The following is a 16,089-nucleotide window of genomic DNA, read 5'->3' as shown; positions in this document are numbered from 1 at the left end:
GGTGGCACCAAGAAGGATCAGGGTTGGCTTCTTCCCTGCTCCCAAACACAACATCCTCCCTGGGGAGGGTGGACCCCCCCCATGAGCATCCAAGAGGGACACAGATGTGTGGGAGTGGGTCAAAAGGAGACCAAGATGATGATCAGAGGGCTGGAGAACCTCTGCTATGGGGGACAGGAGAAGAGAATACTCCAGGGAGACCTTGGAGCTGCATTGCAGTGTCTGAAGGGGACCTGCAGGAAGGCTGGGGAGGGACTGTTCTGAAGGGGCTGTGGGGAGAGGGTGAGGGGCAGCAGTTTGAAACTGGAGCAGGGCAGGTTTAGGTTGGACATCAGGAGGAAGTTCTTGACAGTGAGGGTGGGGAGACACTGGAACAGAGTCCCAGGGCTGTGGTTGAGGGCCTCTCCCTGGAAACATGCAAGGTCAGGCTTGCTGTGGCCCTGGGCAGCCTGCTCTGGCTGGAGGTGTCCCTGCTGCCTGCAGGGGGGGGTTGGACAAGATGACCTTTGGGGGTCTTTTCCAACCTGACGCAGTCTGTTCATCTGTGAAGCTCAAGACCTTCTGCAGTTTCCAGAGGTGATGGGCACCAGCCCCAAGTGCAGCAGGACCCCCAGCAGCTTGTCCTCCTGCTCTCCCAAATCTGGGGCTTCTGTGACTACCTGACTGTAATAATTTGAGCCTCCTCTCGACACTCTCATCCTCTCTGCATCTTTTCCTGGACTCCTGCCACCCACCTACCTGCAGTGGAGCAGCCCTGAGCCTGTCACGTCACTGCCAGCTGAAGCTCTGGAGATAGACCAATGCAAACCAAAGAGATGGAGCCCAAGGTCATTTCAGATACTACCAGAAGAGCACTGCCTTGGCCCCTGCACACCCCATGGGTGCTAGCAGAGGGTTAGCTAGAAAGGGTCACCACCACCTCCTGCTCTGGGCTGCCCCACAGCCCTCCCAGAAAGGCTTTCTGCCACCCTTCCACCAGCTGCACCTCAGTGTGCTTCACCCCAGGCAGCAGCAGCACTCATCCCAGCCATCCCTAGCAACTTCTCCCTCCTGTTTATGAGCTCCATTTCCCCTTCACAGCTTAAATTCTCCATGCTGCCAGGGGGTGCGGCAAGAGGAAGGGTGGAGATGACAGGAGCAGCAGGGGCAAGGAGGTGCTGCTGTCACTGCCTGGCTGTGCTGCCACATGTGCTGGCTGGAGCCAGGAGGCCAAGGGATGTGATCAGGGAAGGTGAGCACCAGGATGCAGACCAAAACAAGCACTGCAAGAGAAGTGCAAAAAGGGAGATGACAGCAGGGTACCCCAGGAGAGGGACCAAAGGTAGCTCTAAAAGCTGGGGATGATGTGAAAGCACAAAACTCCTCCAAAGCACTGTTCTGACATCACCTCTCTGGCTGCCTCCAGCACCCACCTTGGCTCTGCAGGATCTCTCCCCCCTCTGGAGCAAAGCACTGGCCCCAGCAGTGGGGTTCTGTGGATCTGCTGCCAGGTCTGAGCTTGAGGAAGGGCACTCCTGGGGAAGAGACACCCCCATGAGTTCAGGCTGTGGAGGGCTTCAGGATCCCAGTGCTGGGTGGTGTCTCCCCAGCCCAGCTGCCACCTGCAGCTCCCCCTGCCCACCTCCTGACTGTGCCCAGCTCCCCAGCCACTAAGCTGAGCTGGGCTGTGGCACAGCAGGTGTTTGCCCAAGCCTGCCCCAGCTCTTCTCCAGCCCCATCAAGTTCATGAGCACCATGGTCTGACTTCCCCTCCAGCTCCTCTGCCACATGCTGCCATTCCCAGCCCAGCTCCTTCCAGCTCCTCTGCCATGTGCTGCCATTCCCAGGGGCTGGGTGGAACCTGGCCCTGGCCCCAGAGGAGTCCCTGGGCTGGTGACCAAGTGGAGCAGCCTGCAGAGTGCTGGGAAAGGAGCAGGAGTGACCTCGGTGCAGCTGGTCACAACATCATGGCTGTGAGGATGAAAGCAGAGCCAGGAATGTCCCAACTGATGGGACAGAGGGAGGCAGGGACACAACCTGCTTGCTCCAGACAGGGCTCTGTGTGCAGGACTGGTCCCAGATCTGACTCCCTGCAGGGAAGAGGTGGAGTCCCCATGCCTGGAGGGGTCTCAAAGCCGTGGAGATGTGGTGCTGAGAGCCATGGTTCAGTGGTGAGCTGGCAGTGCTGGGTAAAGGGTTGGACTGGATGAGCTGAAAGGTCTCTTCCCACTTAAATCATTCTCTGATGTCAGAAGCAACAGCTCTGCCCCAGACCATCTGCCCTGCTGGAGCCTGGGACTATCATCTCACCCTACCCACATCTTGCTCCTGACAGACCTCTGCACAGCCCAGCAGTGATGGCATCCTCCTTGGAGCTGTTTTGGAAAGGAGATGCCTAAGCAGGACAGACACAACCCCCAGTGCACCCAGCAAGGAGAGAGAGCTTCCTCCAGCCCACCCAATGCACCCAGCAAGGAGAGAGAGCTTCCTCCAGCCCACCCAATGCACCCAGCAAGGAGAGAGAGCTTCCTCCAGCCCACCCAATGCACCCAGCAAGGAGAGAGAGCTTCCTCCAGCCCACCCAATGCACCCAGCAAGGAGAGAGAGCTTCCTCCAGCCCACCCAATGCACCCAGCAAGGAGAGAGAGCTTCCTCCAGCCCACCCAATGCACCCAGCAAGGAGAGAGAGCTTCCTCCAGCCCACACAATGCACCCAGCAAGGAGAGAGCTTCCTCCAGCCCACCCAATGCACCCAGCAAGGAGAGAGCTTCCTCCAGCCAGGAGTTAAAGCAGGAGCAGTTACTTTGCTGTGGCTTTGAGTTGCTCATTAAAAGTTAGCAGCTTTTCTTATTGTTTTTAGCAACAAGGAGCAGGCATTCTGAGGACAGAGACAGAAATATGCCCTCAAAACAAGGACTGAGCATCCATCCCAGTGCACCCAGGAGACAGCAGCACTTTGGGGTGCAGCTCTCACCCCTCATGCCCTCAAAACAAGGAACAAAGCACCTGAGCATCCATCCCAGTGCTCCTAGGAGACAGCAGCACTTTTGGGTGCAGCTCTTACCCTTGATGCCCTAAAAACAAGGGATAAAGCACCTGAGCATCCATCCCAGTGCTCCCAGGAGACAGCAGCACGTTGGGGTGCAGCTCTCACCCCTCATGCCCTCAAAACAAGGAACAAAGCACCTGAGCATCCATCCCAGTGCTCCCAGGAGACAGCAGCACTTTTGGCTTGAGCCTTCCTCCAGCCCAGTGCCCCTGAAGCAGCAGCAGCAGCACCTCTGAAGGCATCAGAGCTGCCTTTTTGTGTCTCCCCCAGGGACTGTGCAGCCATAAAAGAAGCAGCAGGAGTTTATTGATTTGAAAATACATCAACCATAGAGAATAGAGCTTTAATTCTCCTCTCTCTGAACAAGGAGGAGGAACAGTTCACATGAAAAACAAAACAACCAACCCAACACATGGATCAACAAACAGAAACCAGACATCCTGCCACAGTGGGGAGTTCAAACCAGCTCAAGCACCATGAGCAGCACTGGTACAAAGGGATGGAGAAGCTCTTGTGCTCAGCAAGCTCCCAGAGACCCAACAGGCATCCACAGCCCACAGAAAGCAGCAGTTCAGTGTAGGGCAAACAGAAGAGTCAAAGGTTGGTAGGTCAGACAGATGCATTCATCACCCTGCTGCCAGGGGGCACAACCTGCTCCCTCCGTGGGGGCTGTGATGAGGGCCTCAATCTGCCCAGCTCAGCCTGCCCCCCTCTCACTATGCAGCTTGGCACTAAGGGCAGTGACCATGGTGGGGCTAAGGTGTCCTCTGAGCAGGGTTTGTCCACCAAGGGCTTGGTTCTATTCTTCTGGTTGTGGAATCAGTTTTCTCCTTGCCTGCCTCCCAGGAAGGGTCTCCCAATAGGAGATTGAATTGCTGAGAGTGTTCAGTTGATTTCCAGGACAGTTTCAGTATCTCAGCCTGAGGAATTTCACAGAATCACACAGGCTGGCAAAGACCTCTGAGATCATCAAGCCCAAACTTCTACCCAGCACCTCTGTGACCTCCAGACCCTTTCTTCACCCTCCCCAGCAGTGAGGCCACACCAAATTCTTAAGACTTCCAGGTACTTCTGGAGACCTTTGTGCATAGTTTACATTTCAGCATTGAGTTTAAAAATAACTGAAAAGGCTAAGTGGTGCCTCTCAGCCCTTGCAAAATGAACCTCCCTCCTAACCACCTCCCACAGCCACATACTGGTCCCTGGCTCTGTGCTGAGCTCCTTGGAGGCTCTCACCCCACCCAGGCTCTTGCTAGGCAGAAGGAAGTGGTGGCTTCTCCAGGAGAGCTGAGGAGCTCTGCTGAGGACAGCAGCAAACCCATTTGGGAGGACAGTAACTCCACCACCTCCCTGGGCAGCCCATTCCAATGCCAATCACTCTCTCTGCCAACAACTTCCTCCTAACATCCAGCCTAGACCTCCCCTGGCACAACTTGAGACTGTGTCCCCTTCTTCTGTTGCTGCTTGCCTGGCAGAAGAGCCCAACCCCACCTGGCTACAGCCTCCCTTCAGGCAGTTGCAGGCAGCAATGAGCTCTGCCCTGAGCCTCCTCTGCTGCAGGCTGCACACCCCCAGCTCCCTCAGCCTCTCCTCTCAGGGCTGTGCTCCAGGCCCCTCACAGCTTTGTCGCCCTCCTGTGGACACCTTCCAGTACTGCAACATCTCTCTTGAATGGAGGAGCCCAGAACTGGACACAGCACTCAAGCTGTGGCCTGAGCAGTGCTGAGCACAGGGGCACAAGAACCTCCCTTGTCCTGCTGCCCACACTGCTCCTGAGCCAGCCCAGGATGCCATTGGCTCTGCTGCCCACCTGGGCACTGCTGCCTCAGCTTCAGCTCCTCTCTACCAGCACCCCCCAGCTCCCTCTCTAACCTGGCTGCCCTCAGCCACTCTGGCCCCAGCCTGTAGTGCTGCTTGGGGCTGTTGTGCCCAAAGTGTAGTTCAAAGAAAGCCTGGCTGGGGCACTTAGTGCCATGGTCTGGTTGACTGGATAGGGCTGGGTGCTAGGTTGGACTGGATGAGCTTTGAGGTCTCTTCCAACCTGGTTGATTCTATGATTCTATGATAGAGGGAGGCTGAGGCACAACCTTGCCTGCTTCAAACAGGGCTCTGTGTGCAGGGCTGGCCCCAGCTCCAAATGGGGACACAAAACCTCCACGTGCCAGCAGCTCAGGAGCCATCACACCCAGCCACAAAGCAGAGGCTGTCACCTGCAGCTCCATCCTTGGCTCCCTGCTCAGCTTCCATGTGCAAAATCCATTTAGGAGAGGAAATTATTCAGCTGCTGAGCAGGAATTTAGGGCTGAAACTGCTTATCACTGTCCTAAAATTAGATGGGTAACCCAACAACCTACATTCTCCAGGAAGTTCAGGACTGGGACAAAGTTCAGAAGAAATCCAACACTCTGAGATGTAGGAACACAGATATGGACCCAAAATAACCTTCACTCTGGCCCACGCTGCCACCACAGAAGCAGTGTCACCAGGGACCACAAAGACTTGGGTGACTTAATCAGTGACAGGAGATGACTTCAGGGCAAGGAAGTAGGACAATGACCCTGACTGAAGATCGCTGGAGGGCCTGAAATAGCAGCAACACCAAGTGGCATCTTATCTGCTGCAGCAGAGCTGAAAACTTCTGAGAAGTGCCTCCAGTGCAAGCTCCAACCCTGCCCTATTGCTACCAAATGATCACTTCGACTCCAGGTTGTGCTCTTCCACCTTCAGCTTGTGCTCAGGAGACAGCCAGAAGCTGAAAACGTGCCCAGAACTGCTGAGGAGTTGTGAAAATACCCAAGTGGAGTAGAAGGTATTTGACAGAGGGTTTGGTGGCCATGGTTTTGGCTTCACTGAGGGCTGAACTGAGAGGCCACGATCAGCTGAGCAGCCATGCCACAGCAGAGCAGCAAGATGAGATTTAAAGCAGTAAATGCAATGAAACTGGCCCCAGGCCATTCTGAGGGCAAACATCCTGGTGCAGAGCATCAGTCAACTACTCACAGAGAAAGGGAAGGAGATGCAGCCAGCGAAAAAGGGAGGGAGGAGGGAGGAAGGAGGGAGGGAGAAGGGAGGGAGAAGGGGGGAAGAAGGGGGGAGAAAGGGGGGAGAAGGGGGGGAGAAGGGGGGGAGAAGGGGGGGAGAAGGGGGGGAGAAGGGGGGGAGAAGGGGGGGAGAAGGGGGGGAGAAGGGGGGGAGAAGGGGGGGAGAAGGGGGGGAGAAGGGGGGGAGAAGGGGGGGAGAAGGGGGGGAGAAGGGAGGGAGAAGGGAGGGAGAAGGGAGGGAGAAGGGAGGGAGAAGGGAGGGAGAAGGGAGGGAGAAGGGAGGGAGAAGGGAGGGAGAAGGATCTCATCCTGTAAACTGCTCTTGGCCACAAGGTTGGTGCGTCTGAGGTGGGATTCAGGGATGGGCTCAGCCTACCCCCGGTGGGTTCCCAGCAGAGCTGCCATCCCCAGAGCTGCCATCAAGGAGTCCCTTGATCTGCTCTCCACTTCTGAGGGATGATGGTTGATAGCTGCACTTCCACTGCTGGCTCTAGTGACAGCAGAAGGCATCTCTGGATATAACAGAATGGATAACAAATAATAGAGGGGATGCCCAAAACATCCAGAGGCTGGATGAGAGCAGAGCAGGCTGGCAGCAAGAAGTTCCCAAGCAAAATAAAAGCCTTCTCAGTCTCCATGAAAGATGTTCAACAGCAAAGCAACTGAGAGGCTTGACACAGGGACAGAAAAAGCTCTACAGAAAGCTCCCACTGAGGAGCCAAGACAACTTCTGGGTGCTCACAGCAGCAACACTGAAGGAGGTGGGACCAAAAGTGATTTGGATGCATCAGCAGAGAGCTCCAATGCAGAAAAGAGAATCCATGAGCAGCTCCCCCGGGGGAACACGGGGCCAGCACACAAACAGTGACTGTTTGAAGGCACCAAGATCATCTGTGAGCTCAGCAGCTCCAAGAGAACACCAAGTGAGCATCCCACACCTCTGAGGACACTCAGTGCAGGCTGAAGGCTCTGTTCTTCGCTCAGCTCAGCTCTGGAGCACCCTGGGCTGGAGACAAGCAGGATGCCAACCTGTCTGCAGCCAGGGGCAGGACTGAGGCTCGAATCACAAGGCACAGCAGCTCAAGTCAAGCAAACAGCAGCAGGATAAAGACAGACCCCAGCGTGCAGAGCCACGGCAGGGATGGATTTCAGCTGCAGGGAGCTGCTGGAATGGGACATTCCTCTCCCTAAGGAGCCAGACAAGATGACTCTATATGGACAAGCATTCCTCTGCGGCAGGCAGGAGATCTCAAGCTGCCCAGCCAGCAGAGATCGGGACAATGCTTTCCTCTTGGAGCAGCCTAGCAGAGGGACTGAGCCAGGAGAAGGCCTATGGAGGAGAACAAAAACCTTCCCTTCCTTTTTAGTAGCTTTTAACCATCGAATAGATCTGAGCCCCTGACTCCTGCTGCTGCTCCACTGTGGATGCCCACAGCTGGTCAGACAGTGGTGACCCCGGAGCTGCTCACTGCCACTGCTAATGAGATGCTCCACAGCAAGGTGGGACCACATGTGGATGGGGCTGTGGAAGGACTATCACACACAGCCTGCTTCTGCCCTCCCGTGGCTCCCAGGCTAGCGGCACAGCGAGGGTCTGGCAGGGCGGGCAGCTGGGGAACGGCAGTGAGCACCAGCGCAGAGCCTCTGTGTCTTCTGCCTCATGCCTGCACGGGAACACAGAGCTGCAGCTCCACGTTCAGTGGCTGCGAGCAGATGGCTTTGCCTGACTTCTGCAGGAATTTGAGCAGAGCAGGGTGTGGAGCAGAGCTACTCCAGATGGGTGCTAGTTAGGGGCTGAGCAGCCCCACAACCACCTCCTACAGGTCATGCAAAACTCCCTCCTAACCGACCAGCAGGACCAGCTGCGGGGAGGAACAACTTCAACCCCAATTTCCATGACCCACCACATTCTTTGGACTACCCAATCCCTCTGCAGCCCTCACCAAACCTCAACTCTGCAACTGGCCTTACCCAGGGTGGGGGGCACAAACACCCTGCACCACAAAGAGCTCTGCTGCTGTGGGCTCAACTCGGCACCAGGGCTAGGGGAACAAAGCTGGAACGAAGCTGCAATGAAGCTGGAACAATGATGCAACGAGGCTGCAACGAGGCTGCAACGAGGCTGCAACGAAGCTGCTACAAAGCTGCTACAAAGCTGCAACGAGGCTGCAACGAAGCTGCTACAAAGCTGCTACAAAGCTGCAACGAGGCTGCAACGAGGCTGCAACAAAGCTTTTTTCTTCATTATTTCTTTCCTCTCCCTCTTCTTTTCCTAGTTTAAAATCAGAACTAACATCAAGGTCACAACAGTGACTCTGCTCTGAGCTTCCTCTTGCTATCCCAGAACAAAGTCTCACAGCACAGGAGACAGGGACAGATTGGCACAGCATGGGACAGGTGCTATAGAAACCACAGACTTCTCAGAAGCAAAAGATTAGTATATATAGATAAATATATATATATTATTTTTTCTCCCTCCCCACCCCCTCCAAAAGGCAAAATAAAAAGAACCCACTTAATAATTTTTCTCTCTAGCCTGTATAGATCTTATATAGAGACACAATCCTCTTGGTAAACATTTACAAGCTATCCTCAAGAACACTGGCAAAGAGAAATCTGCAGGTGCAGAACCACACACACTCAGGCACAAGGACACACACAGCAGATGTACAATCAATCAATCAATAAATACTTGGGGGGTTTTCCCCTCTCCCATCCCACTCCCCCCCCCCCCCAAAAAAAAAGAAAAGGTTGTTCCCAAAACACTACTCTCAGTTAACACAGACAGGGAATATTGTGCAGAATTTCTTGGCTGGTTTTGTTTAGAAACCAAGGGAAGAGGAAAACAAAACCCAAAGAGAAGCTGGAAGGATAAAAGTTGTCAGCGGTGTTGCTTGGGAGGATTTGTGTTGAAGTTGACCTGCTGCTTGTTGGCTCTCAGAAAGAGGAGGGCAGAGCCATTCCTTTTCCCTCTCTGGAGGAAGTGATGCAGGCAGATTGGCATCTGGCCTGGGATCCAGAGGGAAGAGGAATAGGCTGGTGGGGACAGGCTGAGCTTTTGCTTCTGCTCTGTGGCAAGATGGAAGCTTCACACAGGAGCTGGAGGGTTTGAAGCTCCTGTTTGAAGCCTTTCTTTCTTGTGCTGCTACCCAACCAAGCACTCTGAGGAGATGTGATGCAGAGAATTGCTTCAAAGCACTCTCTGGCTTGGGGGGAACACATCTGCTCGTTGGCAGGCTGAGAAACCAAAGGGCTCCCTGCTGCTCTGCCCACCCTGCTTGCTCCTCTTTCCCAAAGGGCTCTGTGCTGGCTGCTGTCCCCTGGTTTTTCTAGCTGCAGGCTCCATGTCCTAGCCCTGCAGAAGGATCAGCTGATTCACCCAGGAACTGCAACTCACCCCAGCAGCCCCTGCAGAGCTGTTCTGAAGCAGTTTTTCCTCCTCTGCAGATTTCCATCTGGCTTTAGTTTGTTTCCTCTCCCCAAGCAACATCTGACACACACCACAAGTAGGTACAACACACAGCTGGCACAGACAGATGTTCCCACAGAGGAAGGGAAGGGCTCCTTTTCCCTTCAGGTGAGCATCATTCCAGCAGCAAGAGAAGAGCAGGGGCTTGGTTGGCAGGGAGGAGGAGAGCACACACACACACACACACCCCACACACATTGCAGGGAAGGGCAACAGACGTTTTTGCAGCAAGACTGGAGAGAAGAGTACCCTCAAGGAGAGCTACCACCCAGCACCTTCTCTGCTGCTGAAAGCACACCCTCAAGGCAGCCTTCTGTGGCCAGGAAGAAGCCCTCTCCAGCTGAACTGGACCTTAAGCCACCAACATCTCTCCCTTCCCTTTAGAGTTTTGTTGGGTTTGTTTTTTGATATATATTTTTTAATCTTCTGGGTTGTTTTGTTTACCTGAGTTGAAAAATGAATCCAAACCCTCTGCAGCAGGACACAGCAGTTCAGCTCTCAGGCTGGTAGTGCTGGAGAGGCACTTCACGCAGTGTGCTCCAGGGGCTGGAGAGCCACTGCAGGAGAAGTGGCCACAGAAGTGCATCTTTCAAAAGCAAAGACCACTCAGGGACCTTGGGCTGTCACAGGTATGTGAAAGAAGCCCTACCAAGGCTTAACTGGAGACTTTCAGTGGACTGAGGGGACTCTGCAGCCTTAGAAGTGCACAGAAAACCTGCAGGCACCAAGGGGATTGTTCCACTGTCTAGCTTTTGAGTGGCTGGTCTTCAAAGTAAGAGAAGAGGAGGCCAGGAGAGACCAGGCACCTTCAGAGGGAAAGCCAGGACAGTCACCAGAGTCAGAGCTCTGACTCACCTTCTGGGGAGCCCTTCCTTGACAGGGGCTGGAAAAGAACAAGAGGGAGACCAGACTCCTACCACGAGCAGCTAGAGTAAGGCAGGTAAGAGAACCTCAAGCTTGAAGTTCCCAGAGGAGGTCAGGACCAGACTTTGCAGCATTCAGAGAGCATTACAGAGGCTGGATTCTGAAAGAAGAACCCAGTGCTGAATTTGGAGCTCTTCTGAACATCTGAAACTCTTGTGTGCTCAGATGCTGTAGTAACAAACAAGGTAAAAATCCCAGGGAGAGAACAGAGCCTTAAAAAAAAACCCTACAGGGGCTGCAGTGCACAAAGGGACAAGATCAAAAGAGAAGAATTTCAGTGATCAAAGTCCCTCTCTGCTACTGGCAGAACCTCACGAGGTTGGTACTCAGCTGTGGCAGCAGCCCTGTGTTGCCCAGGCTGGCAGGGCTGGCCAGCATCCCCATGCCAAGGGACAACAGCTCTTCAAGGAAGCAGCTTTATTACCTTGCCCAAGTTTGCCCTGTGGAGTCTCCCAGACCCTCAGCTCTGACCTGGGATGCTGGCATCAGCCTCAGCAGTTGTGGTGGTGACCACACTCACTGCCCTTCTGCTGCAGCAAGGTGAGGAAGCAACTGCCCAGGCCCTGCTTGCAAAGCAAGTCCTCAGCAATACAATGCAACTGTAGGGATCTTTGGTTAAGTCACTGAAGAAGGCTGTGAAGATCTGAGCCAGGACCCCTGGACCTAACACTGACCACAGCACTTGGAGGGCTAAAGGGACTTCCAGTTTAGACAGCAGCATGTGTGCAACTACCTCACCTCCACAGGTATGGCACTTGGAGGAGGAGGAGAAGGGGAGGAAGCATTGAAAGGGGGTCCTGGCTCTCTGTCTGGGTGCCTCTTCTTCCTCACATCCTTCACTTGTTCTCGATCAGAGTCTGGACTTTGTAGACCAGGTCCCGAGCCAGCTTCAGGATCTGCTTGGTGTTGTGCCTCTCAGCCATCTCTGCAACACACACAGCAGCAACCCACTCAGAGCCCAGGCCTCACCACTCTCAGCACAGCTCCAGGCAGCAGCTGAAGCTGTCCAAGGTCCCCAGCACCACCCCTCACAAAGACACAGAGCCAGAGAATGGAAAAGATCTTCAAGATGGTGGAGTCCAAGCATGAAGACAGCTGCCTCTGAAGAGCCAGTGTCACCCAGCCCATCCTGGATGGCTTAGAGCAAGCAGCAAGCAAAACCTGCACTCACAGCTCCCTTCAAGGACAGCAAGGTGAGTTGTTGCCAGACTCCAGACCATCACCAGACCCCCTCAGAGTATGACTGCTTAGGTCAAAGGGTCTCTCTCTGCCATCACAGAGAGAGCATCAGCGTCACACAACCCTCAATGGCTCAGTTTGCTTTAAACCTTTGCCAGTATAGCCCAGACACAACCTTCCTGGGTTGGCTCAGGAGCAGTGTGGGCAGCAGGACAAGGGAGGTTCTTCTGCCCCTGTGCTCAACACTGCTCAGGCCACACCTTGAGTGCTGTGTCCAGTTCTGGGCTCCTCAGTTCAAGAGAGATGTTGAGGTGCTGGATAGTGTCGAGAAAAGGGCAGCAAGGGTGGGCAGGGGCCTGGAGCACAGCCCTGTGAGGAGAGGCTGAGGGAGCTGGGGGTGTGCAGCCTGCAGAAGAGGAGGCTCAAGGCAGAGCTCACTGCTGTCTGCAGCTGCCTGAAGGGAGGCTGTAGCCAGGTGGGGTTGGGCTCTGCTGCCAGGCAAGCAGCAACAGAAGAAGGGGACACAGTGTGAAGTTGTGCCAGGGGAGGTCTAGGCTGGATGTTAGGAGGAAGTTCCTGGCAGAGAGAGTGATTGGCATTGGAATGGGCTGCCCAGGGAGGTGGTGGAGTCTCTGTCTCTGGAGATGTTCAAGCAAAGCCTGGATGAGGCACTTAGTGCCACGGTCTGGTTGACTGGCTAGGGCCAGGAGGATGCTCAGAGGGCTGCAGCAGCTCTGCTGTGAGCACAGACTGAAAGAGTTGGGGCTGTGCAGGCTGGAGAACAGGAGGCTCCCAGGTGACCTTCTTGTGGCCTTCCAGGATCTGAAAGGGGCTACAAAAAAGCTGGGGAGGGACTTTTTAGGCTCTCAGGGAGTGACAGGACTGGGGAGGATGGAACAAAGCTGGAAGTGGGGAGAGTCAGAGTGGCTGCGAGGAGGAAGTTGATGAGCATGAGAATGGTGAGAGGCTGGAATGGGTTGCCCAGGGAGGTGGTTGAGCAGCTGGAGGTGCTTAAGGCCAGGCTGGCTGAGGCTGTGTGCAGCCTGCTCTAGGGTAGGGTGTCCCTGGGCATGGCAGGTGGTTGGAACTGGCTGCTCCTTGTGGTCCCTTCCAGCCCTGCCTGATTCCATGCCTCTCTAATGCAAATGCCTGCCTGTATATTGCGCAGAGCTGTAAACACAAAGCCTCATTCCTTAATCTCCAGCCAGCCGAGCCTAGTCTGGGTGATTTCATAAGAGTGGGGGGGGGGCAGGGAACACCCAAACCATCACAACACCTAAACAGCTAGCACAAAGCCAGCCCCACAAAGTGCAGGTGTACCATTGAAAAACTTGATGATGTCTGTGAAGTCCATGTTGTTCTCCAGGATGATGTCCCGGTACATCTCCACCAACGCCAGGGCGATGAAGAGCACATAGTGAGCAGAGGAAACATGTGCAGCTGCCCAGATGGTCTCCCAGACAGCAAACACATCGTCATACACCAGCTCTGGGGAGAGAGGAGAAGAGCCAGCACTTACTACACCAGCCATGGCTGTCCAGTCCTGACTCCCAGAGCTCCCAGCAGCACCGGGAAGAGACGCTGGGCGGTTCCTTCCCACGGGAAACCTGTTCCAGTAGGAAGCAGTCAGGTCAGTCATCTGCAAAGGTAAATCATCTGGCCTGCAGCTGGTGGCACAGGCTTGAGGACACAAACCAGGTGGAGGATCACCAGCAGCTCTGGAAGGACAGGTTCTGCACGGAGGCAGAAATGTCAGCCACAGATCTGGCAAGGAAAAGCAAAGCAGGGACACAGGGTGAGAAGCTCAGGCAAGTGACACTGGAAAGCCTGGCACATCTTGCCCTTCCCACCCCACCTGCTTGGGCTCAGCTGCCTCCTCCCAGCACACACCTCTCTTGAAGTCCAGGAGGAACCATCTGTAGCAGAAGTAGAAGTGAGTGTAATCACCATTCTGGTGCATCAGCTCGAAGAGCTCAGAGTCCAGGATCTGCCAGGGAAAGCCACAGGAAGCTCAGCAGAGCTCAGCAGAGGCACCAGCAGCTCCTCTGCCTGCCTGCCTCCATTCTCACTGCTCTCCCACCATGCCACCTTCCACCCAGCTTCCACATCCTGCCACACCTAAACTCCAGGCTCTTTACAGCCCCCAGCTCGCTTTCCTGTTTCCCACCACTGAAAGCTCCTCTCAGCCCCTCTGAGACCCCACCCCACCCCTATGCAGAGCTTTCAGAGACCACCAGGACCCTCCTACCTGGATCAGAGACCTCATATTGGCAAAGTGAGTGTCCATGGCTCCTCCATGGGGGAAGTTCTGATTCATCCTCTTCATAAGCTCAGTGAAGCAGCTGAAAGCCAGAGCCTCTGTGCAGGGAAGAGAGACACTGCTCGGCTGCATGGACACTGCTGCATCACCACAACCCACCACCTGCAGCAGGAACGTCCCTCCCTGCTCCTCACACACACTTAGGTGCTCAGAAAGACAGCTCATGCTGCTAAAGTCCACCTTGTCCCCAGGCTAGGCTCTTGAGAGTCAAACAGCATGAAGAGCAAGCAGGGTCCTGCCAGCAGATGCTCCACACCTGCAAGCATGAGACCCTCCCACCGCAAAGGGCCAGCACCAAACCCAGCAGCTCCTCTCAAGGTAGCTATGGGGAACAACAGAGCCAAGCCACGCACTCACCATCATCCAGGATGACCAGAAGAGGGGCTAGAAGGTCACACATGCCCTGCACATAGCCAATCTCAATGTGCTGCCAGATGTAGCTGTGGAGGGGGAGAGAGAGAGAGAGCAGGAAAGGTGATCCATGAACCCTTCTCACCTCACCACTTGCCACCTTGCCTCCCTGTGCCCTGCAGGGGAAGTTCCTGGCATGCTGGTGTCTCCTACAGGCTGTCACCTCTACAGCTGCCTTGGAAATGATTCAATTGGGGTGACTTTCAGGCAAAACCATTCCTGGCACAGCCCTGGACCACCACTCTGCCACGGCAAGGTGTTGATCCAAAGCCGTGCCGTGGCTCCTCCTTCCCTCCTTCATTCATCTCTCCACCATATCATCAGCTTCTCCCTCCCTGTGCCCAGCAAGCAACCCTGCAGAGATATCTTCCCATATTTGGTTGCAAGTCAAAATGTGCTCTTGAAAGGACTCAGCTCCACTGCTAGACACCAGGGAATGATCTTTTCCACCCTGCTTGCCACTTCTCCAAGATCTGCTGCCTTGTAGGTCCTATCTCAGCAGAGATCTCCAACTCCAGCTGTCAGCTCAAGTGACAGCTCGAGTGAAGCAGCAGCTTCTCCTCGTATTTGGAAGATGAGTAATAATATTGTAACTTTTGTTGTCCTCCCCCCACCCCCAAGCAGCCACAGCTGTTGAGCTGGAGCTGGTTTGGAGTTGGTGACTGTCACACAACCACCTCTCAGTCACAGGGAAGGAGCAAAGAGAAGCAAAAATGCTCCCAATTGTTCCCTCCAGGACAGGCATGAACCAACTTGCTTCAGGCTCCTTCTTCATCAGCACCACAGCTTTGAGGGCTCATTAAAATCTTTCTCAGACATGCTGCAGGGAGCAGGTGGGATGTGATGGGTTCAGACCACGAGGCAGCATGCCTGGGCAGCCCCAGGGAGCCCTCTGCTTTGGCCAACAAGCCCAGCACGTGGCAGTCACAAGGCAGAGCAGCAGCCAAGATGGCTGGAGCCCTTGGTCTGCAATCTGTGAGGTCACAGCATCACAGGATCCCAGCATGGGGCTGGTTAGAATGGACCCCTGGAGATCATCCAGTCCACGCTCAAGCAGGGGCATCCACAGCAGCTTGCCCAGCATCACAATGCCCAGGTGGGTTTGGAAGCTCTGCAAAGAAGGAGGCTCCACAACCTTTCTGGGCAGCCTGCTCCAGGTCTCCAGCACACCAAAGAAGTTTCTCCTCTTGTTCAGATGGAACCTCCTGGGTTCCACCTTCTGCCTGCTGCCCCTTGGCTTGCTGCTGGGCACCACTGACAAGAATCTGGTCCTGTCCCCTTGCCCCTCACATTTTAGCTCTTGCTGAGCATTGCTCAGATCCCCTCTGGGGCTGCCCTTCTCCAGACTCAGCAGCCCCAGGCCTCTCAGCCTTTCCTCTTCACAGAGCTGCTCCAGGCCCCTCAGCATCTTTGGAGCCTCTGCTGGACTCTGTCCAGTAGTTCCCTGTCTCTCTTTGATAGAGCCCAGAACTGGACCCAGGACTCCATACATAGCCTGATTAGGGCAGAGCAGAGGGGCAGGAGAAGCTCCCTGGACCTGCTGGCCACACTCTTCTTAATGCACCCTAGGGCACATTCCCGGCTCCTGATGAATTTGTTGCCTACCAGCACTACCAGGTCCTTCTCTGCAGAGCTGCTTTCCAGCAGGTCACTCCCTCACTTGTCCTGATGCAGGAAGTTCTTCCTCCCCAGGTGCAGGACCCTACCTGTTGCCCTG

At 54.9% G+C, this 16,089-nt stretch overlaps 1 protein-coding gene across 6 annotated transcripts in view; it reads right to left on the bottom strand.

The window, feature by feature from the left end:
• Window positions 1-10,866: 10,866 nt before the first annotated feature.
• SGSM1 (small G protein signaling modulator 1) overlaps window positions 10,867-16,089 on the bottom strand; it is a 48,928-nt gene continuing 43,705 nt past the window's right edge. For all 6 annotated transcript variants that reach the window (XM_064169056.1, XM_064169060.1, XM_064169057.1 and 3 more), the window contains 5 exons: window positions 14,319-14,401; window positions 13,890-13,999; window positions 13,532-13,628; window positions 12,962-13,129; window positions 10,867-11,387 (listed from right to left, as the gene is read on the bottom strand). In XM_064169056.1, the coding sequence (XP_064025126.1) occupies window positions 11,299-11,387; window positions 12,962-13,129; window positions 13,532-13,628; window positions 13,890-13,999; window positions 14,319-14,401 (547 nt within the window). In that variant the 3' untranslated portion in view covers window positions 10,867-11,298. The remainder of the gene's footprint in view (window positions 11,388-12,961; window positions 13,130-13,531; window positions 13,629-13,889; window positions 14,000-14,318; window positions 14,402-16,089) is intronic.

This window comes from Pogoniulus pusillus, chromosome 30 (genome assembly GCF_015220805.1).
Source record: "Pogoniulus pusillus isolate bPogPus1 chromosome 30, bPogPus1.pri, whole genome shotgun sequence".
Lineage (NCBI taxonomy): Eukaryota > Metazoa > Chordata > Aves > Piciformes > Lybiidae > Pogoniulus > Pogoniulus pusillus.
The sequence above is the reverse complement of the archived record's forward strand: the minus strand, read 5'-3'. Positions and strand labels throughout refer to the sequence as shown.